The 27,964-nt window shown below is 41.8% G+C and overlaps 1 protein-coding gene across 1 annotated transcript in view; it reads right to left on the bottom strand.

Annotated features, from left to right (window-relative positions):
• Window positions 1-19,652, bottom strand: part of SPTLC2 (serine palmitoyltransferase long chain base subunit 2) — a 103,805-nt gene extending 84,153 nt beyond the window's left edge. Inside the window, exon 1 of the mRNA XM_040477856.1 lies at window positions 19,420-19,652. Within this exon, the coding sequence (XP_040333790.1) occupies window positions 19,420-19,563 (144 nt within the window). The 5' untranslated portion in view covers window positions 19,564-19,652. The remainder of the gene's footprint in view (window positions 1-19,419) is intronic.
• Between the last annotated feature and the right edge of the window lie 8,312 nt (window positions 19,653-27,964).

Below are 27,964 nucleotides of genomic sequence, written 5' to 3' on the forward strand. Positions count from 1 at the left end.
GGGTAGGCTCCTGTGCCACAATGAACCTAACAACACTCTCTCACGGGGATTTATGGTTTCAACAGGGAAACAGTCTGAAGGGCACTGGATCTCCAACATCCTGGAGAAAAGGTCTGTGAACTCCTGCTGCTGAGGTCCCAGGTGCTAGTTCCCGTCTGACTTTTCTGAGTTGTTCATCAGTTCTACCCTGCTCCCTCCTTTTATTTATTTTTTGCATGCCTATGATCCTTGCAGTAAATCACCTTTTTGGTTAGCTAGAGTCAGTTTCCACTGCTATCAACTGAGAGAAATTTAACAGGTATATATTCTGTGTTAAAATGTCTTAGAACTTCTGTACACTTACACTGACTAGGCACCTACTGATTTTCAGAGCGTCAGTAAAAATTTTTAAAAGGGCTCCTAACTCTGTTAATTTTGTGCATTTGGAATATTGTTTACTCAAATCTAGGATAAGGGACATCTGGTCCAAAATTACAAGGCAGTACCTTTCCTGTTTTGAAGACGTGAGAGTCTCATTGCCACCTATAACTAAACCCTTTCCAGGTTCTCATTAACACACGTGAAGACAGACCAAAAAAGGAAAAACAAAAATCAGAACTAGTATTTTTAAAAAAAGACAACAGAAGACCACAGATCAAAATTCAGACAGTATTTGTCTGCTAACTTTGCCTAACTATGGAGAACATGCTCATAAACATTAAACAAGACTCATTCAGGGTTGAAAAATCACAAATCAAAGAGGAAGTAATAGATCATTTAGTACAAGAGTTTAAGAAAATGGGACTATTTAGAAGAAAACTCTGGTTAGAGCTTCTCCCCACACCATAGCATCACAGAGACTGCTAACTGGCCCCCTGTAGATATTCCTATCTCCCCTTTGGTAATAGAAGCTCTCAGATTTAGCTGGGTCCATGGTCACCCAGCTACAGTCTACATTTCTCAATCTCCCTGGCAGCTAGGGGTAGCCATGTAACGAACTTTGGCCAACAGGAAGTGAACAGAAGGGGCAGGTACCAGGGCCGGATTACATCCTTTAAAACAATTGTTCTCCTTCCACTTCTCTTTCCTGGAGAGAAAGAGAATGAAGTGCCAGTGGCCTGGAATGTAGATGGATGTGGTTGAAGACGGAGATGCTGAAAAAACAACAACAACAACAACAACAACAACAAAACATCCTGGTGCCTGGGTGGCTCAGTGAGTTAAGCCTCTGACTCTTGATTTCTGCTTCAGTCATGATCCCAGGGTAGTGGGATCAAGCCCGTCGTTGGGCTCTGCTCTGAACATGGAGCCTGCTTAAGATTCTCTCTCTCTCTCCGCCTCTGCCCCTCTCCCCAGCTCATGCTCCCGTACTCTCTCTCCCTCTCTCTCTCTCTCTCAAACAAAAAATAAGCAGGAGCACCTGGGTTAAGCGTCTGACTTTGGCTCACATCATAATCTCACAGTTCGTGGGATCAAGCCCCCTCCTTGGGTTCTGTGGTGACAGCTCGGGCCTGGAGCCTGCTTCAGATTCTGTGTTTCCTCTCTTGCCACCCCTTCCCCACTTGTGGGTTTTTTTTTCCCTCTCTCTCAAAAATAAACACTACAAAAAGAAATTTAATAAATAAAAATAAAAACATCCTAAAAGATTACAAAACAAAGATAGCTCATACCCTACTGAATGCTACCTGTCTACCTTCAGACTTTACAAAGAGAATTTCTATCTTGTTTTGTTTTTTTTTTAATGTTTATTTATTTTTGAGAGAGAGAGCACAAGTTGGGGAGGGGCAGAGAGAGAGGGAGACACAGAATCCAAAGCAAGCTTCAGGCTCTGTGCTGACAGCAGAGAGCCCAACACAGGGCTCGAACCCGTGAACTGGGAGATCATGACCTGATTGGACCCTTAACCGACTGAGCCACCCAGGCACCCTCTATCAAAGTTGTTTGAACAACTTTATTTTGATGTCCCATTTACATCAACAAAAACAAAAAACCATACTGAGACTTCTGCTTATAGGTTAAAATTAATAGGTAGAGACAAACCATCACTTTCACAGAACAACTAGATAAAACTACACAGATTACTCAAAACAAGAAATAGTTTTAAAGACATTGAAGAACTGTCTCTCATGCAAAGCAAAGAGGGCAAATAAACTAAAATTCCAGAGAAGAAGAACCTTTCCTTAGTGAGCTGAAATCGCTAGTCATTTTCTTCCCTGGTGTTATTTGCAGAGTGTGAGCACGAATGATCATAAATGGGCTTGCTACAAGCAGAAGAACTCTGCCAAGAGGAAGAAAAACCAGTGGAGCTTATGATAGCTCTATAGGATGGTGTGACAGACTGAATTCTAGCAGAGCCCCAGACCTACGGCCAGTTTTCTGCACAGGACACTTATCACGTGCTAGAGAAGCTAGAGAACTAGACTAGAAAGGTGGCTTGAAATCAACCACAGTCTGGGGCGCCTGGGTGGCGCAGTCGGTTAAGCGTCCGACTTCAGCCAGGTCACGATCTCGCGGTCCGTGAGTTCGAGCCCCGCGTCGGGCTCTGGGCTGATGGCTCAGAGCCTGGAGCCTGTTTCCGATTCTGTGTCTCCCTCTCTCTCTGCCCCTCCCCCGTTCATGCTCTGTCTCTGTCGCAAAAATAAATAAACGTTGAAAAAAAAATTTAAAAAATAAAAATAAAAAAAAAAAAGAAATCAACCACAGTCTTACAATGCTAGAGGGAGGGGCTTGCAACAAACACAATGGATCCCATCCTTAGATGGAATCTACCCAAAGTTTTAGCCCAGTCCCACCTATCTCAGTCCCTGGTTAGATTGCGGGTGCTCAGAGCAAAAGGAGAAAACAACATAGACTTGAGTCTCTGCAGGTCCTTTATATATAGTGTCCAGCAATCAATCAAAGATGTCTGCTTTTCTAGGGGCAGGGAGAGAATGTGGACATGCCTGAAATAGAAAGCAGAGAATACAATAGTCTACACATTCCCTCTCTTCACTTCGGTACTACCAACCCTGGGAAATCCCTTACAACTTGACCCTCTCCCTCTCTCCTTAATTTCACGTACCCGGGAATGGACATTCCTCCTGTTTCATTTTTTAACATCCCAAAACTGCACAAATAACTTTCAGACATCAAAGCCTCTCCTAGGAACCCAGAGCCCCCTTTCTACCAAGGAGCTCAAAATCAGCGTTATCATCTCATTCTTCTCAACAAATATTTAATCTCTGTATCAAGGTTTGTACTCTGTATTTGAAGACACAAATAAAGAGATAATCCTTGTATTCAAGGACTCTTCAAGGTTTTTTTTTTTTTTTTTTTAGCAAAAAAGGATGCAAAGATCAATATGGTTTTTGAGATTAAAGAGAATAAGGAAACTACTTTAAAGAGTACTGTCAAAAGGGATTTATATTTAAATACACAGGATGAAAAATACACCAACACAGTGAGAAGCCCTTCTTTTACAAGTGATTCTGAGTCCTCTTCACATGACTAAATGACAGCACCAAGGAAAGGAGATTGAGCAATGTGTCCAGTCACACACATTCTAGGAAACTGAATTCAAAAATTTAATTCTTAAGTTCTAAATTGCGATTAGAATCCAAGTCTTTACATTTTCAATTTATTGCCATTTCTTAGTCATATTTCTCAGATTTTCTATGAATCAAATTTTCCTTTAATTATTTCAGAAATACTACAACTTAGTCTGTTTTAAAATCATCAGTGGCTTAATATTAGAATTTCACTTAAAACTCACCATTTGTGCTCCTTTTTTGCTACTCATACAGTAATTAGATAATTTTGCTGCTCATATTACTTAGCTATACTTGGATTGAGATAAATAGTTATATGAGCTTCCACTGCTAAGAAAACGTCTGCTTTTAGGAAACCAGGACACTAATTTAGCTGTCCTAGAAATAAACTGCTCCCTGTGCTTCTACATGCAAGCCGAGCCTGCGCAGGAGGCAATAAAGATCCTAGCTGTTAGCACATAAACAGGGGTCTCCAACATGTACTTCTGTTACAGTCTAATTGGTGATCACAGGTGTCTCAGCCCAGCTTCATGGCATTTCAAATCAAGGTGAGAACGGGAGACATGGCAGAAAAGTCCGTGCTGACAGGCTTCCCTTCCCTTGAAGCACTAACCAGCATGTCACAGCTTAGACCCCTCATAGGACAATGGGAAGGGGTGCTACAGAAGTCCCACTTCTGGCCACACCACCCCTTAGAAAGAACTAATGGAAAGGTGATAAAATACACTAGGGTCTGTGCCATTTCCAGACCATCGGACTGTCATCGGCCTCTTCCCGCTCCTCCTCACAGGCTGTCACTGCCACTATCAGGAACGTTCAGTAAGCTCCTGCTGAGTCTAACCACCTGTAAACCTGAAACAAAACTATGCTACGAGTTTCTTGAACGGCAAACGTACCACAACCTGTTTCTTGTGTATATTTACAACATTATTTTGGGAAACTGGTTTTTGTCAACTAGCAAGTATATATGAAATAGCACACTGTAATTAATACAAAAAGCAGATTAAAAGATACTCAACATATAGATTTAGCAAAACTTAACAATTAGCTTACAGGCTTTAGATCTTATTTTTTCCCATTAAATGAAACATTAAAGCTATCATTAATTCTTTCATTTATTCCATTAATACTTCCTGAGCCTCTATGAGCTAAGCATGATCTGAACACTGCGGAATACAATACCATACACTCCAATGGGAGAGGCAGACAATAAGTAAGCAAATAGATATACACTAAAATACCAGGCAATTGTAAGCTCTATAACCAGGGGGAAAAAAAAAATCATGGGAAGAGGAAAGCATTTTAGACAAGGTGGTCAAGGATAACCTGTCAGAAGCAGGTAAGGGGTAAGCAAAATGTACATAGAGGCAGGGAGAAAACTAATGAGAGAAGTTTTCCAGGCTGGAGTTACTGTGAGGGCAAAAGCCCCGCGGCGGAGGGTGGGGGAAGGGCAGAGGTGCTTCTTGATGTGTTCAGGGAAGAGCAGAAAGGCCCACTCGGCTGGAGTGCAGTCACCTGACGGGATATGAATGAAGTCAGAAGTATGGGAGAACCTGATGACACAGGGCCCTGCAAACCAACAGAAACTGTCTTTTGTTGTCAGTGATAAGAAGCCCTCAGGGGAGTGTTGATCTGACTTATGTTTAAGCAATTCCCCCAGTCCGTTTAAGAAGTTTGTCCTAGTGAAGTGTTAACTTCCCTTTCTCCCCCAAAAGTATAAAAACTACCCTCATTTTGGTGTTTATCATTACCATGCATGAAAAAAAATACCTTTCTGGGATGCCTGGGTGGCTCAGTTGGTTAAGCATCCTGATCTCAGCTCAGGTCACGAACTCCCCGTTGGTGGGTTCAAGCCCTGCGTCAGACTCTGATACTAAAAGCAAAGAGCCTGCTAGGGATTCTAGCTCTCCCTCTCTCTGCCCCTCCTCCATGCGCGTGCAAGCACTCTCTCAAAAATAAACAAATTATTTAAAAAGATGAAAAAAATACCTTTCCTTTTATAAATGAATGAATGAATGAATGAATGAAACCTTCCCTCTAGACACAGCCATAAGCAATACAGTATTCTCCTGCATGTTTTTAATCCTTATATACATATCACACCATATGTATCTTTCTGCAGCTTTTGTTTAACAATATGTTTCTGAGATTTGCCCATGTTGATAATACAGATCTGGAGTCATCTCTTCACTGCTGTATAGTATTCATTCTACCAATATGCCATACTGGTTTTATGCTTGTTTGTTGTAGGAGGGTAGGCATTCTCCTACTAATGAAAAACTAGGTTACTTCCATTTTTTTGTTACTACATTTCTACAGTAAACATTCTTAAACATGTCTCCTTGTGGCATGAGCAGAATTTCTTGGGAAAACAGCATGTTACAGGTTGAACTGATCCCCCCAAAAGTAATATGTTGAGGTCCTCATTCCCAAGACCTCATACATTATACATGCGTTAGGTTGATAGAAAAACGTTCATCCTTAGTATAGGCTAGAACAAAAATGTTTGCAAATCTCAGCTATTGTATATATCCAGATAAAAACTTAATAGGGTGGTCATTATTTCAACTTTTCTAGAAATTGCCACTATTCTCCAAGACAATTGTACCAATTTATACTAAGAGCACCTGTATATAAATTCCCATTGCTACATAACATTGCCAACATTTAATATGGTCTTTTATTTTTACAGCTTTCAGAAAGGTAAAGATGGAAACAGTTACTTCATTGTTTTAATTTACAATAACTTGGACGGTGAGGATGAGCATATTCATATATTTATTTTGCAATCAAGTTCCTTTCTCTGTGAATTGACAGTTCCTATCTTTGGCCCATTTTTCTGCTGGAGTGCATACTTGCCTCTAATTTATATGGCTTTTGCACCTGGATATTAACCCCTGGTGTTACTGTGTTTATGATGTCATAGTGTGCACAAGTCCTGTTTCTTACAACAGTTTTATTGAAATGTAATTAACAAATCATTACATTCGCCCTTCCCAAGTGTACAATTCATTGGTTTTTATTATATTCACATAATGGTGCAATCATCACAACGTAACTTTAGAACAGTTTCATCGCCCCAAAAACAAACTCCACCCCTGGCCCTGGCAAACTCCTAGTCTACTTTCTGTCTCTGTGGATTTACCTGTCCTAGACATTTCATGTTAGTGGAACCACAGAGTATAAAGCCTTTGATTTCTGGCTTTTTATAATATGCATAATGTTTCTTTCATCTTTAACATGTATCATTACTTCCTTTTTATTGCTAAATAATATTCCACTGTAAAATTATTCTGTATTTTGTTTATCTGTTCATCAATTTATGGACATTTGGATTGTTTCCACTTTTTGACTCTTAGGAATAATGTTGCCATGAGCATTTATGTAGAAGTTTTTGTGTGTATATGTTTCATTTCTCCAGGGACTAGAAATGCTGCATCATATTGGTAACTTTATGTTTAGCATTTTAGGAACTGTTTTCCAAAGTGTCTATATCATTTTGTGATCACACCAGCAACGTACAAGGGTTTTAGCTATCCTAGTGGATATGAAGTAGCATCTCACTGTGGTTTTGACTTGCATTTCCCTAATGACTAATGATGCAGAGCATCTTTTCGTGGATTTACTAGTCATTTGTATATTTTCTTTGGAGAAATGTCTATTCAAGTCCTTTGTTTTATTTTTTATTTTATTTTTTTATTTTTATTTTTATTTAAAAACATTTTTTTTTAACATTTATTTATTTTTGAGACAGAGACAAAGCATGAACGGGGGAGGGTCAGAGAGAAGGAGACACAGAATCCGAAACAGGCTCCAGGCTCTGAGCTGTCAGCACAGAGCCCGACGCGGGGCTCAAACTCGAGGACCACAAGATCATGACCTGAGCCGAAGTTGGCCGCTTAGCTGACTGAGCCACCCAGGCGCCCCTCAAGTCCTTTGTTTTAAAATTGGGTTGTCTTTTTATTGTTGAGTTGTAAGAGTACATTATGCATTCTATATAACAAGTCCCTTATCCACGTATGATTTAAAATATATTGTGAATTATCTTTTCATTCTATGGACAGTGTCCTTTGAAATACAAAAGTACAAAGAGGGAAAAAGTTAATTTTGATCTACTCCAATTTATTTGTTTTTGGTTGCTTATACTTACAGAGCCATATCTAAAAAACCACTGCCTAGGGGTGCCTGGGTGGGTCAGTCAGTTGAGCAACTGAGTCTTGACCTGAGCCAAAATTAAGTCAGACGCTCAACCAACTGAGCCACCCAGGTGCCCCTGTAAAGGTTTTAAGCGATCAAACTTATCAACCTTTATTTTATAATTTGTGCTTTGGTAGTTTTAGGAAAGTCAGTCTATACTTTAAGATCATAAATATTTTCTCCTCTATGCCAGAGTTATATATATATAACTAATAATTATATATATATATATAATTTTCATATTTGAGTATCTAACAACCTGGAATTGATTTTACAGATTGGTGTGAGGTGGGGATTTTTTTTTCCTTCTTTTTCTATACAGAAAATCACCTCTCTCAGCACTAGTCCATTCCCCACTGATTTGAAATGCCACCATCATTATCAATCAAATTTCATATTCATAGTGTGCTCTTTCTGGGTTTTCTATTCTGTTCCATCAAAATCATACTGCCAATATCACTATAGGTTTATGCAAGTCTTATTATCTAATAAAGGTGATTCCTCCTACCTAATTTCTCTTCAAAACTGCTTTGGCTCTTCCTGGTCCTTTGCTTTTGCACATGAATTTTAGAATCAATGTGTCAGGAAAGAAAGCATGAGGAAGAGAGGAAGGGAGAGAAAGAGAAGAAAAAAAACCCAAAAACACTCAGAAGGTAGGACTGTGTACCTGAAAGTGACTTAAAGATCAGGTGAGGAAAGTGACATTTGTATCACATTTTCACCAATGCATTTTGGGAACCCAAGATGATTCTGTGTTACATTGTATTTTGAGATAGTAGTTTTACTCATTTAAAGATACGGTTTGGATCACTTAAATTGCAGTCAATTGCACTTTAGAAATCAGAAAGCTTAAAAAATATTTCTACAGCTTCCTTTAAATTCATTTTAAAATGATATTCTGATCAGAATCATATATATACATATACATACATATACATTTTTTTAATGTTTACTCATTTTTGAGAGAAAGAGATAGAACATGAGCGGGGGAGAGGGAGAGTGAGGGGGAGACACAGAATCTGAACCAGGCTCCAGGCTCTGAGCTATCAGCACAGAGTCTGATGTGGGGCTTGAACCCATGAACCATAAGATCATGACCTGAGCTGAAATCAGAAGCTTAACCCAGTGAGCCACCCATGCACCTCCCTTTTTTTCTTAAGAGAGAAAGCGCAAGCACACACGGGAGAGTGGCAGAGAGAGAGGAAGAGAGAGAATCTCAAGCGGTCTGTGCCCCACGTGGGACAGGATCCCCTGACCTTGAGATCATGACCTGAGCCAAATTAAGAGTCGGACGCTCAACCAATTGAGCCACCCAGGCGTCCCACACATATACTTTTTGAGTGGGCAATCTCATTTCCAGGAATTTATCCCTATGAAAAACTCAAAAGTGTGAGAAGATATACAAAGTGTTGACATATTGAAAATATTGGGGAAGTGTAAACATTATGCACAGGGATTGGTTAAATAAATTACACTATATATTCATACTGGGAAATGTTTGTACCCCTTAAAAGAATGATGTTTGTCTTACTGACTGGTGATAGAATATATTAATGACATTAAGCAATGTCTTTTACATAAAACTGTACCCCCTCCCTATTACATATATATTTATATATTTATAAATATGTAATAAATAAACATTAATCTTATTATTAATAAAATATAATATAATTTTAATATTTATAATTTATAAATATCTATAATAAAATCTTATTAATAAATATACATATTTATATATTTGTGTGTATGTGTATCTATCTACCTACCTACCTATCTGGCAGGATATACATGAAAATGTTACAGTGGTTATCTCTGGGTTGTAGAATTTCAGGAGATTATTTTCTTTATACTTTAATGTGTTGGTTTGAGATTATTTTCTTTATACTTTAATGTGTTGGTTTAATGCTTTCCAAGTATGGTGTTTTTCCAATTCCAGTATTTTGCATGTAAAATTGTATGTAACGTATGCTGACTTTAGAAGAGAAACACTACATATGCCCACTTTAAATTTTATTGAAAATATGCAAACGTTCAAGAAATACTTGTTAAAACTAAAAATTTGTAAAAGTTTTCAGATACGTTAACTCTGATGGAGAGTATATAACACAGATACTATTCTACTTAAGGGCAAACTCTTCCCATGGAAATTTTAAATCCCGTGAGAGAGTGTTGTTAGGTTCATTGTGGCACAGGAGCCTACCCCCGTGTCAGTCAGGACTGAGGAAGGATCGTGATCGTGTCGCACAGAGGCGACCACCGGAATAATCCGAGATTATTCGCAGAGAAGGCAAAGGCACGCGAACCAGGTTGCCTCTCAGTCGGCGTCCACCACACAGCCAGAGCGGAGGGTGTGGTGCCACAGGCCCAGAACGTGTCAGAGGTGGAAGAGAGCCGAGATTGAAGGTGCAGTCACCTGTGGCAGAGCCACCCTCGTACTCCGCTCTCCTGTTACGCGGGTCTGTGATGCCGTGACACGCTGACCTGGAGACTGGGAAACGCTACAGAGGAGATGTGGGCGGCAGGTGAGCACGGTAACTCCGGGGCAGAGCCTCGCTGCCCGCGTGCACAGGATGCCACTGAACTAACTGAAAACGCTCCCGTGCATACATACTTGGGGGTCTCCATTTTTGAGGCAGGAAAACAGTAATGTCAAAATATGTTTGCTTTACAGCTAGCTTTGGAAGCACTTTTCAGTCATTCCATATGGGGATGCTATTGACACAAATGAGGGAATTTATCCTGATTGCAAAAAACAAACAAACAAACAAACAAAAAAAACGTGGACTCCCTACTTTTCAAAATTTCCCTGCTGAAAAAAGGAGGACACTTCTGGGAATATATGTTCAGAGCGTGGCATAACTTGTGGCATATCTAATTTAAACTCCTCAAAACTTACCAGTAATTTCTAAACTGCCAAATCCAGTGGCTTAATAGAGTAAGACAAACCAGGTTCTATCAACTTACTAACTGGACTGGTTATTTAAATGATCTGGAATTCAGTCTTATTTATAAAATGGGGATAATATACACCCAGAAAGGACCTTGTGAAGACTAGATACGTGAAGAAGCTGGAGGAGGTTCCTGGCCACAGTAAATGGTGCCTGTTACAATTATAGCCTTGCTTTCCCACCGCCACCACGTTGCATACCCTCCTTAATGAAATGGCCTCTCTCTCTCCTTGGGCTTTCTCAAACCACTTCCCAATGATTCTGTTCTTGCACAATCAGCCTTCTTCAGCAGTGTGTGTGTCTTCTCCCAGTAACATTATGATTCCCCCATATTACTTCCTAGGTGCCTCCTCTTCTTGCTTAGTGCCTTCTTCTGCTTCACCAATTCTCATGGCTTCAACCACCACCAGTTCATTCCTTCAACTAAGATTCCCTAAGATCCTACCACACCCCAGGCACAAGGCAAATATAGAAGTCCCCCTTACCCATGTTTTCCAAACCCACAGTCAACCACAGTCTGGAAGATGATCCTCCTTCTGACGTATCACCAGAAGGTCAACACCAGTCTTAATGCTGTGTCACAATGCCTACATCATTCACCTCATTTGGTCACATCCTGTAGGCATGTTGTCGTCTCACATCATCACAACAGTGAGTACAGTACAATAAGGTATTTTGAGAGAGAGAAACCACATTCACATAACTTTTATTACAGCATATCATTATAATTTTCTATTTTATTATTACTTATTGTGGTTAATCTCTTACTGTGCCTAATTTATAAATTAACATTTATCATGGGAATGTATGTAGAGGAAAAAATAGTATATACAGGGTTTGATACTATCTACTGTATACAGTGGTTTCAGGCATCGACTAGGGATCTTAGAAAATATGCCCCACGGATAAGGGGAACTATGCAGTAAGATCTCAGATGTTTGCTGAAGGCTTACTAATTAGACAGCAGGAGGCTTATTTAGAATAAGTCAAAACCATCAAATTTGGGAAGTCAGTACTTTACTTTCTAAACCTACCAGATTACCAAATTTGTTGAATACTTTCCCCAACCTCAATATGCGTTATTTGGAGTAAGGCTGGGCCATACCCATAGTCTCAGTACAACTGCGTATTTCACTGTACTTAGAGATTAGCAGAAAGCAGCAGGCTGGTAAAACAGACCACACTAAAAAAAATCAATACCCCTACACCAGGGATTATCCCAATCCTTCTGGGTCCTACAGTACACATGTATTATTTCTACAATCAGAAGCAAACATTTTTTTCAAGAGGAAAAATAGCAACCTTAATCTTTATTATGGGTCTTGAAGGTAGCATTAAAGACCGCAAACATCAACATAAATGTTCTCAGATTAAATGGGTTGAGAGAAAGGGCTTACTTGCTTAATCAGTCACAAACTACAAATTATATTATGGAAGCCTTCTTAGAAGCTATTCAGAAGGCAACGGACTTCTGAGGCCACAAACCACGTTATTTAATCAAGTAAGGCACACCCACTCAGAATGCAAACACAGTCTCTACCCATCCCTCTCAATTGCCTATTCTGCCAATAAAACACTACTTCTTTCTTTCAAAAACTGAATCTAATTGAATCTCAACCAATTAACTATCTTGCCCCAGAGCACTACAAAGTTTCTAGGGCACCTAGGCCAACCCTAAAAAGTGGGCAAGCCTGCTTTCCCTGAATATCCAAGTCTTAAAATACTGTCTCAAGAATACAGAGGTTTACGTATTAAATACTGCTTTCATTGCCCAAGACGTTTTATTCGAGAGAATTCCTGAGTGGAATTAATGACTCTGGAATCTTTCAGATCCAGCTAGGAAGATTTGAAATGTTCTTCTCCTTGGAAGAAGTGCATTCACAACAAAAATCTAGTCCCACAACTGTAGTTACAACATTATTTTGGCTCAACGCCTTGAGGTCTTTGGATGTCTCATGAGACCTGTGAAGTGTGAACAGGTATCATGGCCAAGTGTGAACAGATACTCCTCCAGCTCTTGTCTTAAAACTAACTGCTTTTCACAGTTACTGTTTCCTTTCAGTGGAAACAAAAGCTAGTAGCTATTTAGTAAACCACCCTCCATTAGTTATTCATTTGCCTCCTAAGTAGCAAGACTGGCCCTTTGTCCTTTCTACTTTGCTTGTCTTATTATTTAAATGAGAACATGACTTGTGCCCCAAGTCCTCCTTAGGATAGAATCTTATTCTGGCAGCTAGAAGGCTGTCATCGTTCTAATATATCATTAAAACTACTTCTAAAACTACTTCTACAGGTTAGAAAGTTAGGTTCAAAATGGTCTCAAAGGCAGGTAATTTTTTTTTCCCTTCAATACTTATTAACTAGTTAAGGAAGGTAAAATGTGTGCCCAAACCTCAAACATTCCTTAAAGAAATGAAAGAGATTTTTTTTTAAAGGCTGTAAACAAGGAGCTCTAAAAGTAAAAACAAGTATTCTATTTCAGGTGCAACCAAAATACGGCATTTATTTGATCAAACGTTAAACCCACAGTAAGAAACTATTGGAATTAAGATCACTGAATTCTGCAACACGCTGAAGAAAAGTTCCTGCAAATCCTCTAGGGGTCTTTAAAAATAGAACAGAATCATCTATCAAGATTACTTTTTAATAAAGTCCTACAAAGAGATAAAAGAACTGAATTACATAAACCCCTAAAGGTTCCTTCTAGCTCTAATTCTGCCAAAGCTCCCAATTCTAACTCTTTCAAAGTTTTCCTAGTGCTAATTGCCACCCTTCACCTCAAATAAAGGCTGGCCCTCCTCTCACCCCTCTGAATGGTAAGGGAGGAAAAATTACTGCTTTATTGCTCCTCTTCCTTGTGAAAACTCCATGTCTACTGTCATCATTAAAAAGCAGTCATGTCGGGGCGCCTGTGTGGCGCAGTCGGTTAAGCGTCCGACTTCAGCCAGGTCACGATCTCGCGGTCCGTGAGTTCGAGCCCCGCGTCGGGCTCTGGGCTGATGGCTCAGAGCCTGGAGCCTGTTTCTGATTCTGTGTCTCCCTCTCTCTCTGCCCCTCCCCCGTTCATGCTCTGTCTCTCTCTGTCCCAAAAAAATAAATAAACGTTAAAAAAAAAAATTAAAAAAAAAAAAAAAAGCAGTCATGTCTACACAGGGCTCCCGTAAAGAGCAAAACCCAGTGCTCCTGAGATGTTCCTCCTCTCCTCTCCTCTCACTGAGCTACCACACTCACAGCACTTCTCACACCTGATTGGGGCGGGGGGAGGTGTTCCACCGTGACACCAGCTGGTGTCGATCTAACCCAATTCTGACACTCTGTTCCTGGAGATAGTGTCAGATCCCTCAGGTGAAGGCCCCACCCCCTTCAGATGCCTGTCACAAGTCCAGGTTGTCCCATGGCTTCTGACCCATCGGCTATAAATCAGGTTTCTCACCACTTCCTCCTCTGGTTGATAATTTGCTAGAATGGCTCACAGAACTCAGGAAAACTGTTTATTTACTATTTCCCAGTTTATTATAAAAAGATACGATAAAGGACACAGATGAACAGGGGCAATGTGTGTGGGAAGGGGAGCCACTCTCCTAGCATCTCCATATGTTCAACAACCCGGAAGCTCCCTGAACCTGGTACTTTGGGGATTTTTATAGAGGCTTCACGCATCAGCAATCATTAACTTCATTTCCAGCCTCTCGCTCCTCTGTGGAGAATGGAGGTGGAGCTGACACCTGGCTTGGTCTTTCTGGTGAGCAGCCCCCATCCGGGAACCCACACAGAGTCACCTCATTAGAACAAAAGACACTGCTATCACTGGGGAAATTCCAAGGGATTTAGATACTCTGTGTCAGGAATAAGGGTCAAAGACTAAATATTAGAACAAAAGATGCTGCTAGTATTATCACTTAGGAAATTGCACAAGTTTCATGAGCTCTGTGCCAGGATATGGGAGCAGAAACACATAGACACATTTTTCCCTATTACCTCACAGCTACTATGCAAAAAAAAAAAAAAAAAGAGAGAGAGAAAATAACAAGTGTTAGCGAGGATGTGAAGAAATTGGAACCCTTGTGCACTGTTGATGGGAATGTAAAATGGTATAGCTGCTGTGGAAAACAGTACGGCATTTCCTCAAAAACTTCAAAATAGAATTATCATATGATACAGCAATTCCACTTCTGAATATATATCCAAGATGACGGAAAGCTCGATTTTGAAGAGGTATTTGTATACCCATATTCAAAGCAGCATTATTCACAATACCTAAACCTTGGAAGCAACCCAAGTGTCAATTAACAAATGGCTGGGAATGCAAACTGGTGCAGCCACTCTGGAAAACAGTATGGAGGTTCCTCAAAAAACTAAAAATAGAACTACCCTACGACCCAGCAATTGCACTACTAGGCATTTATCCATGAGATACAGGTGTGCTGTTTCAAAGGGACACATGCACCCCCATGTTTAGAGCAGCACTATCAACAATAGCCAAAGTATGGAAAGAGCCCAAATGTCCATCGATGGATGAATGGATAAAGATGTGGTATATATATATACAGTGGAGTATTACTCGCCAATCAGAAAGGATGAAATCTTGCCATTTGCAACTAGGTGGATGGAACTAGAGGGTATGATGTTAAGTGAAATTACTCAGAGAAAGACAAATCTCATATGACTTTACTCATATGAGGACTTTAAGATACAAAAGAGATGAACACAAGGCAAAGGAAGCAAAATTAATACAAAAACAGGGAGGGGGACAAAACATAGGAGACTCTGAAATATAGAGAACAGAGGGTTGCTGGAGGGGAGACGGGCTAAATGGGTAAGGGCTTAAGGAATCTGCTCCTGAAATCATTGTTGCACCATGTGCTAACTAACTTGGGTGTAAATTATAAAAAATACAGAAAAATAAAATAAATAAAATAAAATAAAATAAAATAAAATAAAATAAAATAAAATAAAATAAAATAAACTCCTACAAGAAAAAAAACAAATAAATGGCTAAGCAAAATGTGGTTTATACATACAATGGAATATTATTCAGCCTTTAAAAGGAAGGATATTCTGATACACAGTGCTACATGGATGAACCATGAGGACATTATGCTAAATGAAATAAGCCAGTCATAAAAAGAAAAATATTGTACGATTCCATTTATATGAGGTACTTACAGCAAATTCATAGAGACAGAAGTAGAATGGTGGTTGCCACGGACTGGGTGGGCTAGGTGGAGGAGGGAATGGGGAGTTACTGTTTGATGGGGACAGAGTTTCTGTTTTACAAGAAGAAAAAGTTGGGGCGCCTGGGTGGCTCAGTCGGTTGAGCGTCCGACTTCGGCTCAGGTCATGATCTCACAGTCTGTGGGTTCGAGCCCCGGGTCGGGCTCTGGGCTGATGGCTCAGAGCCTAGAGCCCGTTTCAGATTCTGTGTCTCCCTCTCTCTCTGACCCTCCCCTGTTCATGCTCTGTCTCTGTCTCAAAAATAAATAAACGTTTAAAATTAAAAAAAAAAAAAAAGAAGAAGAAACAGTTATGGCAGTGGATGGTGGTGGTGGTAGCACATTATGAATGTATATAATACCACTGAACTGTATACTTACAAATGGTTAAGATGGTAAATTTTATGTTATGTGTATTTTACTACAATGAGAAGAAACTGGGGGGGGGGACCCAGAAAACAAAAACAAACAGTAATGTTTGATTGTTTTATATGCCCATTCTACCACAGGATCTATTTACTCAGACTCTAAACCCAAATAGAACAAAGGGCAAGCATATATATCCATCCCATCAGATGCAGAAACTCTTGAGAGTGTAAAAGGACCCTAGAAGTTTCTAACTTCTCTCCTGTTCATCCAAAGACAAATGCTGGGATATGGGAGGAAACAAACCTATATCTCGGGGTTTAAAAACTCTCGATTTATATTTCAGTTAAAAGAGGACACAAACCTGCAGACTTAATATCTTATGTGTATTTTTACGGCATAATTGGGAACATTTCTCCAGCAACTGAGGAAAAATAGAGGTTGGAGCACTAATGTAGCACTTTAAAGTGATTAACTTAATTAATCACTTTAATTAAAACAAAAACAACTAAAAAATTTTTAAAGATACTCTTGCTCCCATGAAGTTACCAAAAATCTCTTTGGCTTAAGGAAAAACAAACAAACCCATGGTCAATATTCCTCATATTCATGTACAAAGCTGTATCTCTAAAGTCTCTGTTTTAAAAAGACTTGTGACAAACAGTTTTCTAGAAGGGACAGTGGAGCCCTAAAAATTCTTTCAGGCCTTCTACTAGACCATTTTTCCAGATGCCACCACAGTGCCTTGAGTGGAATTTTTCTCTACAATATACTAGAAAAAGTCAGCCAGCTATTAGACTCATACAAATTTTTAAATTTCACTTTAGCAACTTGATGTGTCATCTTATTATTAATCAGCTGTCTCTGAAAAAATATCATGCCAGGGCGCTTGGGTGGTTCAGCTGATTAAGCATCTGACTTCGACTCAGGGCATGATCTCGAGGTTTGTGAGTTCGAGCCCCACATCAAGCTCTGTGCTGACAGCTCGGAGACTGGAGCCTGCTTTGGATTCTGTGTCTCCCTCTCTCTCTCGCCCCTCCCCCTACTCATGCTCTGTCTCTCTCTCAAAAATAAATATAAACATTAAGAAATATATATCATGCCTACAAATGTTAAGTTGCTAGATTATGGGAGGGAGAAATTTACTATTAAATCAGAACATAACTCCTTTGTTAGGTGAAAAGAGCAGCTAAACACAAAACACTTCCTGAAGTGCAAACACCTTTCTCTTGTCTTCCTTTTCCTTCTTAAAAATCATAATCCACTCATTCATCTGCAATGTATTCTCTGACTCCTACCCCTTAGGTTTCCATGCTGTACCCTATACCACAAGTTTCTTATTACCCATTTATGTTACTAAAAAAACAACCCTTTACACCATTAATAACGAGAGCATTCTTACCACTTCTTCTCTCACACATTTCTTTAAAAATGAAAATAAATCTTTTGTTTTTTAATAGTTTTTATTTATCTTTTTTTCTTAAAAATTTTAAGGTGTATTTATTTTTGAAGGACAGAGGAAGAGAGGGGCAGGGGAGGGGCAGAGAGAGAGGGAGACACAGAATTTGAAGCAGGCTCCGAGCTGTCAGCACAGAGCCAGATGCAAGGCTCGAACTCATGAGCCTCAAGATCATGACCTGAGCCGAAGTCGGAGGCTTCACCGACTGAGCCACCCAGGTGCCCCAAAAATAAATCTTTTGAATCTGTGCACTATGGCGCCTTCCATCTTACAACTTCAAGGGAGGTCAAGTCTTTTATTTGTCCCCCAACTCTCATAATTTTACTATGTCAGCATGACCTGGACAAATGCTCTATTTTCTATTTCACACCAAACAGTAACAGGTCTATCTACCATATCACATCTACTGACTTGGGGGGGGGAGGGCGGGGGCTGCTAGATATATTAAAGCCAAATTAAATCACAATAGTCACACTACTGCTACTGGGAACAGATGGCTTTGGGAGGGAAAAAAAAGTTTTCCTTAATATCTGATTGGGATTTATGAGTATTAAAGTCAATTGCAGGGGCACGTGGGTGGCTCCGACTTTGGCTCAGGTTATGATCTAGAGGTTTTTGAGTTCCAGCCCCACGAAGGATTCTGTGCTGACAGCTCAGAGCCTGGAGCCTGCTTCAGATTCTGTGTTTCCCTCTCTCTCTGCCCCTTCCCTCTCTCTCTCTCAAAAATAAATAAACATTAAATTTTTTTCATTAAAAATAATTTAAAAAATAAAGTCAATTGTAAATCTCACAACACTTTCTTCAAGTAACACTGTCCTTTAATCTTTTTAAACAGCTCGTCTTTAAAAACACAACTCAGGAGAATATGTCATCCAGAGAATTGGAAGGCTGTTAACAATTATTGTCTTCAATTCACAACTTTTCAAAATATTTCAGAACTGCCCGAACTTGGTTGGTGATTCAACCTTGGTTAACTGGTATAGAGACGCATCACAAGTCACCACCTGCGTTCAACAGCCCCTTCTGTGATAGCACGCTTGCTCACAGGGACCACCTAACTCTACCTAGAGCCCGGGATGGGGTTTCACCAAGGGCTGGGTAGAAGCATAATGATTGTGAGGCACCAGGCCCGGTTCACTGTCAGATCTGTGGTCCAATGCCTTGCCTGCAGAAGGGTAAGTATGTGTTAGGGAGAGACTGGGTGTGTTTCCGCCTGGTACCACCTCCTAACTTTCTCTGCCTCCTGAGGACCCCAAGGGTGTTTCTCAGGACTCTTAAAGGAAGCAACCACCTCGAGGACAAGAGGAGGGAGCCTCCAGGGAAAAAACCAAGAGCCCCGGAGTGGATCCACCCAGGGTCCGCAGGGTCACTCCCTGCCTCCCCGGGGGAGGAGGGGCACGAATTTCTGGTCAAATCAGGCGGAGGAAGGCACTGTGGCTTTGAGCAGAACCCAAACCTCTGGAGGAAAAGAGGAAGACCTCAGACGCGGAGAGATGGGGGAGCCCCTACGCCTCCCTTGAGCCTCCCGCTCCGGGCAGGCCCGGTCAGCGCCGGGACACCGCTTCCAGCACACCTGAGCCGTGCCCAGCGCCCGCTCCCGGCCCCGCGGACGGTCACCGCGACCTCTCCCTGCCCAGCCGCCGCCTCCGCGGACTCGGCACGGGCGCAGCTCGCGGGGTCCCGGCCCACTGCCTCCGGTTCAGCCCGACCGCCCAGTCCCACCGTACCTGGCCGGCGGCGGCGGCGGCGGCTGCGGCGGCGGCGGCAGCGGCGGTGCTCCTCACGTACCCGTTCCGCACTTCCCCGTTCGCCACGCAGCCGTTCGCCCGCACAGGGCGACGGTAGCAGCAGCCTCCGGGCCCCGGCCGCATCGTCCCGGTAGCACCAGGCACAAGGCGACTCTGTAGGCGGCGGCCGAGACGGCAGCAGCTTCAGTCCCGCTCCGCACCCCACCCACCTCCTCGAAACCGGAAATGGTTGCACGCCCCCGCCAATTACCGGCCTGGCCCTCACATAGGGGCGGGGCCCTCTCCCGCGGAGTAGGTGGTTCGCCCAAGGCCCTGCTGCCAAGGGGAAACGGGGCGGGGCCGGACAGGAGGGTCATAAGCCTAAGGACTGATGACCAATCAGGAGGAGGAGGAGGCAGACCCCATGCTACTGTCTGGCCAATCACGGGGGCGACAGCAAAACAGCTTGCTGGTGTTGAGGAGGTGGTCTGAGGAGGCTTTGGCGGCTTCTTGGTCCACGCAAAGGAGGCGGGGCCCAGGAAGAAGTAGCCAATTAGAGTGTGAGAAAAGGAAGGGGGCTGAGCCCAAGTGTCCAGAGCGGGTTCCTGGGTTCTCCCGGACAGGTGGCGCCCTCTTTGCCCTTGCCTTCGGGGAAGTTCTCCGATGTGAATCCCAGCCCGAGACAGGGATCCTTTATTTAATTTGCGAATTCCTATGTAGGTGTCTGTAGATGAGCATTTTCAGCATTCTCTAACCATTCCTCGATATGCACCGTACAATAACATATTTCTTAGTAATTCGAACGTCGCTTGGCCCTTCACATCTGCCCCCAATCAGGATTTTCTGTACAATTTCCTTTAAAGGGTACTTATTTGAGAGCCAAGAAACCTGAAGAACTGAAAGCTAAACCTTGAGTAGCCACTTTGGGAGCCAAATTCTTTAAAGTTAACACTTGTTTCATAGACTCACAGCAAGAAATATATTAATAAAACATCATGCACCTATCATAATGCCTGGCCCATAGTAGGAGCATAATATTATTTTCGCACCCCTTTAGTTCTCTCTTCCCGTAGGGGTTAGAAACGAAATGGATCTACATCATAACACGAGACTTTTGGGGGAGCCTGGGTGGCCCAGTCAGTTGAGCCTCTGACTTTGGCTCAGGTCATCATCTCACAGTTATGAGTTTGAACCCTCCATGGGGTTCTCTGCTGTCAGAGCAGAGCCCGCTTCGAATCCTCTCTCTGCACCTCCCCTGCTCATGCTCTCTCTAGGTCTCAAAAATAAATAAACATAAAAAAAGAGAGAGACTTTTGGTTACCCATAAAGAATTTCGTGTCATAGTCAAGAGCATGGACTCTGGAGGTGGTCTGGGTTTGAATCCTGGCTGCACCACTTACTACTAGCTGAGTGACCACTATATATCTTCATCTGTTCAGTGAAGACAATAATAGTTGTCCTGGGGATTTGAGTTAATATATGTAGTGTATTTTGTATAAGACATGGCCATGGGTAAAAATTCATTCAGTGTTGGTTATTTTTAACTGCTGAATGGGCCTATGAGAGCCCCTGCATTCTCCCCCCTACCCCATATTTAGAAAAGGGATAGACAAGGTATCAGTTTTGTGTGGTTTAGGAGCTGAACAATCTAACAGCAGATGGGCAGAGAGTTTTCTTCTTTGAGTTAACAAACACTGTGATCCCAAAGAATATAAGTTTGTGACAGAAGTATGAGGCTAAAAGAAAAGCATGTGGGGACCCCTGGGTGGCTCAGTTGGTTGTGTGATTCCTGGTCTCGGCTCAGGTCATGATCTCATTGTTGGTGAATTCAAGCCCCATGTCAGGCTCTGTGCTGACAGTGTGGAACCTGCTCGAGATTCTCTGTCTCCCTCTCTCTCTCTCTGCCTCTCCCTTGCTTGTGCTCTCTTTCTCTCAAAAATAAATAAATATTTTTTAAAAAGAAGAAGAAAAGCATGTGTTTTGCACCTCATGGAGCTTACATTATAGTGAGAAAAGATGTACATAGATAAAGCAAACAGCAATAAAAGTCCTATGGAAGGCTGGAGTTCTGATGAAGAAAGCTGGACCGCAGTGACAAGTCTAGTCTTCCCATATAGAAAGTTTTCAGGGCAGGAATCTGGTTGGAAGCAGGGCTAAAGGATTAAATTGAAGCTTAGATATCGGGTTGAATGAAATTGGAAAAGACTGGGAAAGACGATGTAGGATGAGCAGGATTTGGAGAGCTGAGAATGAGAAGGAAGGGGACAGTGTTCCCTGGAGACAGAACCTTCAAAAACTCAGGTGCAGAGGCTGGAAAGAACAAAGACTAAAAACTGGAGCATAAGGGTGAAGAATGCGGCTAGATTAGAGGAATCCTGTTAGCTAGTGCCTCCCTCCAGAGGGCAGGACACAGGTCCTTGTCTTGTTCTGCCACTTACTCACCATGTGTGGTCTTGGACGAGTCATATAACATTATCCTTAGTTTCCGCACCCATCTTACAAAATTAATATCTGTAATACTTACCTTGCAGGGCTTTTGTGAGCATCAATGATATGATATGCAAATGATCTGATAACCTTGCATACCATTGCTAAATCACAAAATGGATGCCTCAGAAGGCAGTAGGAAACACCCCAGGCTCCACGCAAACAGAAAAACAGCTCCTTCCAGATGCATAAGCCACCTCATCACCATTTTACTGAGTTCATATGCAAAGTTCTGGGTTAGGCACCAGAGTTACAACCCTTCCTTCAAGATTGCTCAAACCATATCAACTGTAAAACCTTTCTTGAACTCCAAACTCCTCACAAAATTAGTCCCTTTCTTCACTGTGAACTTATACACACCTGTGTAAGCATGTGTCACATTACTTCTTTGGGATTCTTTTTTTTTTTTTTTTTTGAGAGGGAGATTACACAGTGGTTAGAAGCAAGAGCTCCAGGGACACCTGGGTGGCTCAGTCAGTTAAGTGTCCAACTTTGGTTCAGATCATGATCTCATGGCTCATGAGTTCATGCCCTCATTGGGCTCTCTGCTGTCAGCACAGAGTCTGCTTCAGATCCTCTGCCCTCCCCCCACCCCCGTCCCTTCCCTGCTTGCATGCTCTCTCTGTCTCAAAAATAAATAAACATTAAAAATAAAATAAAATAAAAAGAAGAAGAAGAAGAAGAAGCAAGAGCTCCGTAGTCACACAGAATTGGAGACCCAGGTTCAGCACTTAGAAGCCTTGTGACTTTAGCAAAGCTGCTTAACATCTCTGTGACTCAGTTCTTTCATCTGTAAAATGAAGCATAACTCTGTTGTGAGAATGAAATAAGAAAAGCATTTACTTACAGGGCCTGTCACATAATAGTAAGTGCTAGCAATCATTTTTAAATAAATGAATTATTTGTTAAATGAATAAATGATTGATTAAATATATTTATACCCCCAACCAGACATAGACAAGCTCCTTGAGTACAGGAGATTGTTTAACTCACCTTTGGGTTCCCAGCACCCAGTACAGTGCCTGGAACATACTAAATGCTCAAGAAATGTCGGATGAATAATAAATAAATGGACAAATGAATGAAAATCTGGCCCTGCCTCCAAGGAGCTTTCTATCATCACATGGAGACTGTATTAAGATTCTTATGATTGAGGCTAATATAAGTCAATATTAGAAAACTTTGTCAAGAAAGGTACATTTATTGGAATTCTCCTCATGATAGGGAAGTGTGGGGACTCAGGAAAAAAATCCCAAACATCAGCAACAGAAACTTATAGACCTTCCTCCTAGCACCAACCCACTTCTGAGGCTTAGCTCTCAGCAACCGACCCCTTTCAAATTCCCTAGGTCAAATTTATAAAATGCCAGGGAAGAGAAATCTAATTGGCCCAGCTTAGGGTGAGATGTCTAATGCTTGACCAAAAACATTAGACATGGTGGCCAAAGCACAAGTCCAAGCTGCTGGAGGTGAGGAACCAGTTACAGAGAAAGAAGAATCAGTGCAGAGAAGAAAGGACAACCCTATCATTGTCTGCTACAAGGAGATAGAACTTGGGAATGAAAAGAACCGATAACAATCACTTGGAAGAAGTATTGAAGGAGGAGGCTTCCGGTATAGCATTTGTTTGTATGTGTGTATGTATGTATGTATGTGTAAGCAGGCTCTACACCCAGTGTGGGGCTCAAACTCACAACCCTGAGATCAAGAGTCACTTGTTCTACTGAATGCCCGGGTATGGCATTTTTAAATGGCCATGCAGAATGCCTGCCTAGAAAGAGAAGTGAAGTGAGAGAAGGCAGGCTATTTAGCTGGAGGAGCAGGCGGCCTACACAATAGGATAGGGGTCTTGGTCACATGCATGCAAGTTAACACTGGCTGACTGAGAAGGGGATTCAGTGGAAGGTTATTAGCAGCTCAGTGCATGGCTGAAGGCTGGAGGACAGGGCTTGGAAAAAGTCAGGAGTAAGGGGAATCTCCATAGGGCTAGGCAGCAAGGGTTTATGGCAGAGACTGTCTGGTAAGTGTATCACCACTAAGATAAATGATCTCCAACCAGCTTTTTCATCCTTGAGTCATTTGCCCAAGAGTCAAAGTCCTAGGAGAGAGCATCTGATGAGCTGAGTTTAGGTCACACTGGTCCATACAGAGAGTGGTTGAAAGGGAGGCAAACATAAGGATGTTATTCCTTTACCTTTCATGGTGGGAGCTGCTTACCAAAATTCACCCTTCCCACAAGAGGATACAAAATGAAGACAGGTGATTTCCCAAAAGGAAATTGAGGACCTCTTGAAAACGGGAGCCAACACTGGGCAGGCAGAAATGACGAAAATCAGTTAAGACTGCAGAAGAGGGGCACCTGGGTGCCTCAGTTGGTTAAACACCTGACTTCGGCTCAGGTCATGATCTAGAAGTTCATGGGTTCGAGCCCCACTCCGGGCTCTGTGCTAACAGCACAGACCCTGGAGCCTGCTTCGGATTCTGTGTCTCCCTCTTTCTCTACCCTGCCTCCCCTCTCTCTCTCTCTCAAAAATAAATAAACATTAAAAAAAAAAAAAAAAGACTGCAGAAGAATCATAAGGGAAAAGGGGCCCTTTAGTTGTTCTCTGCTTTGGTACAAAAACTAGGGCTGGACACCTCGGAGGTATTATCTGATTCTGACCCTGGGATCATCATTTGGTTTTTCCTTTCTAAAATTTTCATGCTCGTTCATTCATTTTTATATTTGACCAGTCATTTGACAAATACTTTTTTCTAACCATCATGTTATTACATCATGTTATTACATCTATAGGCACCCCTATAAATACAATGACAGGGGCGCCTTGAAGGCTCAGTTGGTAGAGCATGTGACTCTTGATCTTAGGGTTGTGAGTTTAAGCCCCATGTTGGAGGCAGAGTTTACTTTTAAAAGTTATATATATATATATATATATATATATATATATATATATAGGGGCACCTGAGTGGCTGAGTCGGTTAGGCAACGGACTTCGGCTCAGGTCATGATCTCACGGTTTGTGGGTTCAAGCCCTGCATTGGGCTCTGTGACGACAGCTAAGAGCCTGGAGCCTGCTTCGGATGCTGTGTCTCCCTTCCTCTCTGCCCCTCCCCTGCTCATTCTCTGTCTCTCTCTGTCTCTCAAAAATAAATAAAATTTAAAAAATAAAAATTATATATACAGTGAGAGCCACAGTCATGAATTTTGGGTCCAAGAACTTCTAGCCGCTGCCTTGGACAGGGGCCGCTTCCCACTGGATCACTTCGGTGAATGTAAAAGCTTTAAAGAGAAATTCAGGAAGTGTCTCTGTGACAATAAATTTGAAAATGCTTTGTGCAGAAATGAACCAAAAGACTATTTAGAATGCAGAATGGATAGGCAGCTGACAGAACAAGAACCACTGGAAAAACTGAGATTAGAAGATTTGATTGATGGAAAACCAAAGGCAAAGACTAAGTTTTGATGGGAAAAAGACTGCTGGCTGCTGGGTCGTCCAGTATGGACCTCATCACCTGACAATTTATGGTTAGGTGCTGTGACTTAGAAAGGGGCTTCCAGAACACCCTCCTTGATGGAAACATCTCATCCTGACGTTTACCAGGTTATTTTGAAAAATTATTGCTCCTTTTAGATCTCATTTTCCCCCAAGAGTGTCAGGTTTTATCTTCACATCGTGTGTGGCAGAGTTCCTAGGGAGACCCATGGCAGGTGGGAGTTAAGAATGAGAATCACACCTACTTACCGAGGGGACACGTGAAACAGTGACTCCATATGGTAATACTCTGCATACCTTCCCAATAGTGATATGCTCAATGTTCATGGCTTCAGATATTGTCAGAAAACCATTCCCTAGCAAAACAGTTTCCTTTTTGTACTCATAAATACATATGTCAATTTCCTTTTTTAAAAAACAAAAATAGGGGGTGCCTGGGTGGCGCAGTCGGTTAAGCGTCCGACTTCAGCCAGGTCACGATCTCGCGGTCCGTGAGTTCGAGCCCCGCGTCAGGCTCTGGGCTGATGGCTCGGAGCCTGGAGCCTGTTTCCGATTCTGTGTCTCCCTCTCTCTCTGCCCCTCCCCCGTTCATGCTCTGTCTCTCTCTGTCCCAAAAATAAATAAAAAACGTTGAAAAAAAATTAAAAAAACAAACAAACAAACAAACAAAAAACAAAAATAGAGCATAAACTTGGAAATGAGAAAAAAAAATACAGTGATAGAAACATAGTCTCTGCCCTTGTAGAGCTTATGGTCTTGATTTGCAAGAAATGGGTTTGGTATTTCCCTTTTTACTACTCCTGATACAGTGAGTGAAAAAGTCTGATTCTCTCCCTGAGTTTCTGGCCCTCCTTTTGCTGGAAAATCTTGGATAACATTTTTGGACCATTTTTAGTGGCAATATTTGCCTCCACAAAACTGAGTAGGCCCTGGGACAAGAGTTTAGAATTGCATTATTCTAGAATTGCATTATTCTGCTGAGGCCTGGGCTGTTTAAAGGAATGATTGCTTGCAAATATGAAGTTTTAACAGGAATGGTGGTTCCTGATTGCCTGCTAAGCAGCCCAGAAAAGTGACTCGAATCTGTGTCTAACAGGCATTTGCAGTTGGAGCTAGGAGATAAGACTGATGCATGCTCCAGGCATAGGCAGCTAGAGCCTGTGTCTCAATGGTTGCTCTCTGCCTGTATGTTTCCTCGGCCCTAGAAGCACCTCAAAGCCTCCTACTCAACCACCACACCCCACGCTGCCACTCCATACTTCCTGTGGGTATTCACTCAGTTGACTGTCGCAATCATCTGATGTTCTACTTCAGGAAGTGGACTTTTGCTTCTGGCTCCAGGAAGAAGGGGTGGTGCTGAAGATAACGATTATGATAACGGGTGGTTGTATTAGTCAAAGCTCTTCGAGTTGCAAGGTTTTGTTTTTTTTTTTTTTTTAATTTTTTTTTTAATGTTTATTTTTGACAGAGAGAGAGAGAGAGAGAGAGAGAGAGAGAGCAAGCAGAGGAGGGGCAGAGAGAGAGGGAGACACAGAATCCGAAGCAGGCTCCAGGCTTAGAGCTGTCAGCACAAAGTCCGACGCGGAGCTCGAACCCACAAACCATGAGATCATGACCTGAGCTGAAGCTGGACGTTTAACCCACTGACCCACCCAGGCGCCCCTGAGTTGGAAGTTTTGAAACTGAATTCAAATTGGATTAAGCATAGAGATTTATTGGCTTACATAACCAAAAAGAGTAGGGATAGATCTGACAGGATTCATGTGCTCAAATGATGTCATCAGGAATCCAACTCTATCCTTGGCTTGGCACCCCTCTGAGTTGGCTTCATTCACACAGAAGGGGTTACCCTATGATAGTAAGGATGGTCTATGGCTTGGCAAACTTGCATTCTACCAGTTTTAAAATCTCAGCCTAGAAAAAGTGCTTCCTTTCTGGACTCCCAGTGAGAATCCTAGCTAAATTCCCATTGACCCAGCTCAGGTCACAGGCCCCAGGCAGATGTTGAATTGATTGGCCAGGCCTGAGTCTTATGCCCACCCATTCCCTCAGTTCTGCTCTACAGGCTCTGAGAATGGGTGACCGACCAATGGTTTCCCAAATAGAAAAGATGGGTTCTGTTTCCAGAAAAAAGGGTGCTGGGCAGGCATAAAAAACAGATAGACTGCTCATATTGGATATGATGATAACAAGAAGAGGTGGTAAGAATGCCTAGGAGATTTTTAGAAGATGTTATTAAGAAATACCAGTTTTAGACTTTCCCTCCTGCCCAAATCCAGCCTCCAAAATTCACCCCAGATTTATGTTTATTTAAGCTGATTAAAGTTGTTGGTATCTTATTATTTTCATCTTCATCAAATCATCATCCCACAGCAATTAATAAACAGACTCTGTGTATGTGGTTGTGTAAGAAAAATATAAATATCATCTTTACAAACTGAGACTTTATTCCCAAAGGGAGATTAATGATGACAAAGGACTCACAGACAACCATGCTAGCTCTGAATGTTATATATTGTCAATTTTATTTTCTAAAAGTTTTTTTTTTAATGTGTATATTTGAG

This window comes from Herpailurus yagouaroundi, unplaced genomic scaffold (assembly GCF_014898765.1).
Source record: "Herpailurus yagouaroundi ecotype Mexico unplaced genomic scaffold, PumYag 141, whole genome shotgun sequence".
NCBI classification, from domain to species: domain Eukaryota; kingdom Metazoa; phylum Chordata; class Mammalia; order Carnivora; family Felidae; genus Herpailurus; species Herpailurus yagouaroundi.